The 7,851-nt window shown below is 35.1% G+C and overlaps 1 protein-coding gene across 2 annotated transcripts in view; it reads left to right on the top strand.

Moving 5' to 3' along the window:
- Positions 1-7,851, top strand: part of LOC114029386 (ectonucleotide pyrophosphatase/phosphodiesterase family member 1-like) — a 108,727-nt gene that overhangs the window by 58,818 nt on the left and 42,058 nt on the right. For both annotated transcript variants that reach the window (XM_027843786.1, XM_027843788.1), the window contains exons 8-11: positions 1,456-1,575; positions 2,375-2,484; positions 6,681-6,746; positions 7,074-7,146. In XM_027843786.1, the coding sequence (XP_027699587.1) occupies positions 1,456-1,575; positions 2,375-2,484; positions 6,681-6,746; positions 7,074-7,146 (369 nt within the window). The remainder of the gene's footprint in view (positions 1-1,455; positions 1,576-2,374; positions 2,485-6,680; positions 6,747-7,073; positions 7,147-7,851) is intronic.

Genomic DNA, 7,851 nt, shown 5'->3' with positions numbered 1-7,851 from the left:
GCTATATAGCAATTGTTAATGGTTGTGCCATAGTAATATAAAAATAGTGATTATATTACCTAAATGAAATTATAAATTTAGTGCTACGTCAATAAAACTATGAATGGGTGACTTTATAGAGCTAGATTAAATGATAACTATTCATTTGAAGGAACAGGAAGTCTAGAATCTCAAGGGAAAAAACATCAGGAGTGAATGAAATAGTTCTTTTGAACATATTGTCCTATAAACTGGTAATCATTAAAACTATATAGTTCTGGTAAAAAAAAAAGGAGAAAAGCAAATCAATGGAATAGCAAATCTCAGGAAAAGTAAAATATTTTCTCAATGTTTGATAATTTCAAGAACATAAACTACCTGGGGAGAGGAATTTCTTGTTTGTTAAGAAATTATGGGAAAATTTGGAAAGTAGTTTAAGAAAAAAGATATGTTTAAACCAGTATCCTGCACAATATATAAGAATTTCCAAATGGATATTTAAATATAAAATGTTACATCATAATAAAATTGGAAGAAAATGAAGGAAGATACCTTTACAGCTATTGCAAGGCAGGGTGGGTGGAATTCTTAACCAAAAAATGGATAGATATCACAAAGGATTAGTTTCATTTTTCATCAAGCATACTTCATTTGACCAACTTTATTTTCCCAAACTCACGTGTGCTCCTCTGGTCTTTGTAACTGACTTACTTTGTGAATCTGAGCAAATGATTTTACCTGATAACAGAGTTATAATCCTATTATGATTTGGGACAAAATTTTCTATCTTAATGTGATTCAAGGAGGAACTGAATTTCACTGCAAAGTACAAAGCCTAGGAATTTCTTTTGGCCCAGTTTTGTGCAAGCTTTTTTTTGCACATTAGTCAAATTAGCTTATTCTAATAACTCTACAGATTAGATTTTATTGGGAATGCATTCCATTGCAATGTGAAATAATTTAGGATCTTTTCCTCGTAGCAATTTAGGTATTTTGCTTCTCTAAACTTCATATCTTTCAATCTGACATCTGTCTGTCATTTCTGACTTCTTTTATTGTCTATTTATAGTCACAAATACCAAATAATCCATCGAAGTAAGTTTTATTTTGGCAAAACTTGTCCTTTTGTTGTTATGGTTCATAGAATTATATATCTAGATGTGAAAGGTACCTCAGAGACAGTGTAGTCTAATCCCCTCATTTTACAGATGAGAAAAGTGAAGCTCAGATCAGTATTAGAGACAGAATTTGAATCCAGGTCCTCTGATTGCAGAACCAGGACTCTTTCTACTGTACCAAAAATGCCTACCTTAAATCATGTGTTCTTTAACAGATACAGTTACCGGCTGACTACTGATACCAGGATGATAATTTTAGTTTAGTTTTTTTTTCTTTGCTGTGGTGGTGGTGGAGGAGGAGGAAATATATTCAATACTCATACTGTTTGTATTACATTGATTTAAATATTCTTTTTAGGGTCTGTATCCTGAATCCCATGGAATCGTTGACAACAAAATGTATGACCCCAAAATGAATGCTTTCTTTGCACTTAAAAATAAAGAGAAATTCAACCCAGAGTGGTATAAAGGAGAACCTGTGAGTCCTTTGTTTAATCTTCCGAAAACATTTCTTTTAAAACCCTTACTTACTTCATTCAGAGTCAAATGTCAGATTCCCTGGAGTTTAAACAACCTACTTCCTGGTGAAAATGAAGATGATGTTTCAGTAGGTTTTTCTGGAATGGTTGGATGCTTCTTGGTGGCGGCTGGTTATACTGGCCTACTTCCTCCTCATACCAGCAGCACATATCTGTGAGACTGGGCTGGGGAATAGTTTTCCTCCATGCAAAGTTTTCCTCTATCCAAAGGCTCATCACAGGATGTCTGCCCTAAAAATTTAGGGGTACCTTTTAATTGCAATTCAAATGTGCTATTCTTTTCATGGATGAAAATTAAAAAAAAAATCTTGTCACAGCAATTATAAAGTTTCCATTTAGACAGCTTTTCATTCCAAAAGGAACTCTGTACTATGATATTACTTGAGCCAAGGAATAAGTTAACCAATAGGATCAGAGAATATGTAAGCTTCTGAGAGTAATACATTTCTTTCTGGAAAAAAAATATTAATTGAGTATACAACTCTAGATTTGGCAGGACTCATTACGAGATTTTTGAAGTTAATTTTTTTTTTATCTCCAATTATTTTCATTGCTCTGTGCTGTTATTCAAAGAACTACATAATCCTTTTAAAAGGTAATGTTTTCTAGTAGATGGAACTTGTTACATTTAAAAAATAAAACATTTTACAGTACTACGTTAATGTATTGATGCTGATGAAATCTCTTAACTGTTAAATGCTTATATAATTTCCTGATTCTTCTTAATTATCTCCTCAGATTTGGCTTACAACTAAGTATCAAGGTCTTAAGTCTGGAACATTTTTTTGGCCTGGATCAGATGTGAAAATTAATGGAATTCTTCCAGATATCTATCAAATGTATAATGGGTATGTTTGCATGGATTTTTTTTTTTTTTTACTAAGGTCATAGGATCATATATTTGGAACTAGAAGACAGCTTAGAGACCATCCAGTCCAGCTTCCATATGGCGCAGGTGAGGAAAATGAATCAGGTTCATTGACCTACCCAGGGTCACACAACCAGAAAGTGTCCAAGATAAGATATGAAACCAAATTTTCCTGACTCCAGGTCTAGTGTCCTATCTACTACTCAATGCTACCTCTCAGCACAGTGTAATGAAAAGAGTACGGGACTTAGGGTCAGGAGATCCGGGTTCAAATACTACCTTTGGCACTCATTAGCTGTGTGATCATGAGCACAATCTCCTTAAGCTCTCTGAGGTTCAGTTGTCCCATAAATGAAAGAGATATAATAATACAGGTATTACCTACTGTGTGAAATTATTTCAAGGAAAATACTTTGTAAACTTTAAAGAGCTATGTAATTGTGAGTTGTTATTAGGAGCATGTGGAAGACCACTTTACAAATGGTATCTTATATCCTTTGTAGAGCCTTAAATTCTAACATCTCAGTTCGAAAGGGTGGAAGAGAGTTAAGAAAATAGGAAATCTATCTTAAAGAAAATATAAATGGCAGCAGGACATGAACTTGGAATTTTTTTTTTTACCTTCTAATTATAGTGTCTGAGAAGCACTGGTGGGTGTGATGTCCTATTGACATTCTACCATGCTGAGGTCTTTGGGCAGGGATAAAAGAGTATAGGACACCAGAGAGTAAGAAATAAAGTATGACTGTCCTCTTCTGGAGATATGGAGATGATTTGTTAGGAAAAGAAAGGTGAAGTGTCTGGAAAAATATGATAGGAAATGTCAGTGTTTACCCTGGCCTCTCAGTACTTCACCTTCAACTCCCATGTCCTCTATTTCCATTATATCAGTGACCAAGGGGAGTAGTCATAGTTCAATCTTATAATCACTCGGAATCAACCTCCAACTTCTTGAATTCTGAAGTTCCTTTCTCTGATCAAAATCTTTTCCTCTTCCAATTCTTTGTCCTTTGTCCTAATGCCTTTCTATCGATTAATCCTTCCTGGTTTTCTGAGTTTGTCACTCATTCTGCTTTTACTTCTGTACTCTTAAAATCAACCATTTCAATAACTCACTGTTTTCCATTCTTAACACCTCAACGCCTTCCTCTTCCATTCTCAAAATCTTCAACCCTGGGTCACCTCCAACATCTGCTTTCTCCATGAGCTACTGAGTGCTCCTGGAGGAAGTCATGAATTCAAGCTAACTGGATCCTTTATAAATTCATGCTAAGAGGAACCCTTGCCACTGTGCTGCAGATTTTTATTCAATTCCAATTGCCTATCATAATCTTTACGGCAAGTGTTATTGACCTACCCCTTTGTGCTTAAGTCTTTATTCCATCCACATCTCTATCCTCATTCACACCACCACTACTCTTATTACTTCTCACCTGGGATATTATGATAATTTCTTAACTGGTCTTCTTGCTTCAGGTTTCTCCTTTTTCTAAATGATTGTTCACCTGACTGCCCACATAATCCTCCTAATGAAAAGGTTTAACAATGCATCTGTTCTGATTCCCCATTGCCTGTGGGATAAAATAGAAATGTTTTAGCCAGAAACATTTAAGGTGATCCATAATCTTGTTCCAGACTACATTTCCAGCCTCATTCCCCACTATTCTACTTTTTTTGTATTCTGTTACAGCCAAACTGGTCTGACACCATCCTTCTCTCTTTTGATTCATGTATTTATTCAGGTGTTCCCTTGTGCTTGGATTGTAGTGCAACACTCACTCTGGAGTCAGAAGACTTAGATTAAAATCCTATTCCTGACACTATCTGTGACTTTGGGCAAGTCATTTAGTCTCTTTGGGCCTCAGTTTACTTGACTGTGGAGTGAGGGAATTGGACTAGATGGCTTCCGGCAAACCTTCTAGCTCTATCATTCTCCTTTACATCTTCACCTATTAAAACCCTCTACTTCACGGGCCAGCCTAGGTCCCTCTTGTTGTTCAGTCATTTTTCAGTCATGTCCAACTCTTTGTGATCCCATTTGGGGTTTTCTTGGTAAAGATACTGGAGTGGTGTATCATTTCCTTCTTCATTTCATTTTACAAGTTCACAAGCAAGCAGGGTTAAGTGACTTATCCAGGTTCACACAGCTAGTAAGTGTCTGAGGCCAGATTTGAACCCAGGAAGATAAGTCTTCCTGACTCCAGGGCAGGCACTCTAACCACCATGTAACCTAGCTGCCCCAGCTTAGGTGCTACCTCTGCCTTAAAGTCTTTTCTGATCCATTGACCTGAAAGTCATTCCTTGCTCCTAAAATTATTGCAGCATTTTATATGGTTTTTTCTTTTGCCCTTACAACATTCTATCTATATCATATTTATTTGCGTACAGGCCTTCTGTCTCCATTCTCCTTTCCTCAACCCTGTTGCCTTAGACTATTGCTGTTGTAACAAAGATAGATTAACCAATAGGATCAAGTTGTCTGTTGCTGGAGGGCAAGCCTCTCTGTGTTTTCCACCTTTGTATGTTCCAAACCTAAGCCAAAGTAGGCACTCAATAAATGTTTTATGAATTAAAATAGAAAAAAGTATTTGAAAGTTAGCCAAGTTTGCTGGCAGGAAGTTAGACGAGAGTCTTGGTTGTTATTTGAATGAAAAGGTTAAAGTAATTAAGAGAATTGCCTGAAAATCATTGATTTTTAAACCATTGTTATTAAGTGTGAGAACCTTATTAGAGAAGCTTGCTTTTGATACTAAGATTTCATGATCTGGAGCAAGAGTTCTTAACTAGAGTGTATTAATTTGTTTTAAAAATATTTTGATAATTTAATTTTAACATGTAGTTTCCTTTATAATTCCACATATTTTTATTTTATGCTTTTAAAAGCATTATTCTGAAAAGAGGTCTATAGGTTTTGCCAGACTGCTAAAGGGTTCCATGATACAAAAAAAGAGAAAGAGAGAAAGAGATCACACTCATAAGTTATAACTGGAACATTAGTGTTTATCTTAGCATTTCACAAATAAGACTTTTAGAAGGATTGTAGAGGTTAAACAACTTGTCTTTGTTCCCATAGCTAGCAAGTAAAGTAATTAGGGCAAGAGTCCAGGTCTCTAGACTTTAGTCCATTAAGTCTTTCTTAAGATTTTTTTCAGGAAGTTCAATTCTAATGAGAACTTTAAAATAAATTTATTCATTGTTCTCTAGAAAATGCACAAGATAAAATGAGTTACTGTCTCATGACTAAATAAATTGTTTGGGAAGAAAGAAAGACATATAATGAAGCCCTAATCCAGAAATAAATACTGTTAAAATGCTTCTCTGTTACTCTACTAGTATTCTTCTGGGTGTATATAAGAGTTTTTCCTTGGCTCCTCTGAGCTCAGGAATTATGCATTCCCTTAATCTGGTGAATATAGTCAATTAAGAGAACCCATTTATGGTAAAACAATAGTGTTGCATGTTTTATGGAATTGCTGGGATGTTACAATGCATAATGTTGTTTCCAAAGTATTATTGGAAGCTGTTTGACATAGTATCTATGGATCCAGCCTTGGAGAAGGGGAGACTTGGATTCAAATCTTGACCCTGACAAATACAATCTGTGTGATGGTGGACAAATCATCTAACCTCTCAATATCTTTTGAATCTCTCTAAGCCTTTTTACAAATGAGTTACCAATCTACATTAGATGAAATCAGAGTTCCAGACAAAAAAAAGGTGGTTTCTACAACTTTTACAAATATGAATATTTAGTCTCAAATGTGGTACATAGTACAGAGAAAAACTACCTACCTTCTTTTATGACAACAAAATAGTTGGCTTCTTTGAAGTATAGTAATACCTACCTCTGAGAGTTATTGTGAAGCTCAAATGAGATAATATTTGTAAAGTGTTTAGCAAAGTGCCTGGCACATAGTAGGTATAATATGATTGCTAATTTTTAAAATTATTATTTACCAAAGAAAACTGTGGTTTTTAGGCTAAACACTTGGTGCTTTTCTCTGCTTCCTTTCTCTGCTTCTTTTCAGCAAGGACACACAGCATTTAGCCCAGTGCCTGGTATATAATAGCTGCTTAGTAAATATCTGTTTATTGACTGACTGACTTACATCAGCCCTTGTCACAGATATTTTCTTTTAATTTGTCTTTTGTCTTACTTATTTTTTTTTTTTTCAGTTCTATCCCATTTGAAGAAAGAGTTTTGGCTGTTCTTCAGTGGCTAAAACTTCCTGAAGATGAAAGGTATGTAGGTGCAGAATTGATATTCTATGTTCTCTCTTGTCTTATTATCTTATAGAAGTTAGCTATGTAACTTAATTAAAAAGAACAACTTTTCATAATCTTAATTGGTTTGCTATACTTGCTAATGTGGCCTTGACTAATCTATTGGATTAATCATTTCAAATGCCTTTTCAAGGCATCCAACATAAAATTTCTTTCTCAACAGTTTAAATAATACCTCTGTGATATGAAATGGATTTTATTTGATATCTATTGTTGAATTAATCTTTTCTACTCTATGTTTCAATGTGTTCATAAAATATTACATTTTGATACTGTTTGATTTAGACCACACTTTTACACTCTGTATTTAGAAGAACCAGATTCTTCAGGTCATTCATTTGGACCCGTCAGCAGTGAAGTAAGTACCTTTTCATTGGTGACTTTATAGAACAAGGTAACCTAAGTGAAGCTGAATTTTAAGTGGGTTCCTGACAGTCTGTAGGACTTCAGGGACAAAGTGAATGAAGGATGAGAGAAACTGTACTGAACCAAGTCTTTGAACTTCTTAGAGGAACAATATCCAGGATGACTACAGTCTTTAGGAGAGTGGTTTGCTTCTATGTAGTTTCCTTATTTCCTGGGCTGCTTCTTAAAATTGATGGCAATACAAAAACTTAATCAACATTGTCCAGGATCCTGGGTTCAATATCAGTCTTAAAACTAAATTCTTACCAGTCAAGGGTTTGTAATGATGATGATGCATTTATGTGGCACTTTAAGGTTTGCAAAGCACTGTACATATGTTACATCATTATATCCTCACAATAATCCTGGGTTTTGAATGTTATTTTTATCCCTATTTGTACAGATAAGGAAACAGAGACATATAGAGGTTATTTGACTTGCACAGTGTCACAGAGCTAGTAAGCGTCTGAGGCAAGGTTTGAACGTATGCCTTCCTTGACTCTAGGTCCAACATCATTTCTTCTGTACCACCCAGCAGACTGTCAAGATGCCAGATCTCTGTGATTTCATAGGAGGAGGTGGGCAGTGACAAAGGAAGCTCTTTCTTACTCTCTTTGGATAGTTTCCTGTTTTTTCTCTTTTCTTTTCTTTTTTTTTG

Source organism: Vombatus ursinus, unplaced genomic scaffold, assembly GCF_900497805.2.
Source record: "Vombatus ursinus unplaced genomic scaffold, bare-nosed wombat genome assembly UNPS02014931.1, whole genome shotgun sequence".
NCBI classification, from domain to species: Eukaryota; Metazoa; Chordata; class Mammalia; order Diprotodontia; family Vombatidae; genus Vombatus; species Vombatus ursinus.
This window is presented reverse-complemented; position numbering and strand designations above follow the sequence as displayed.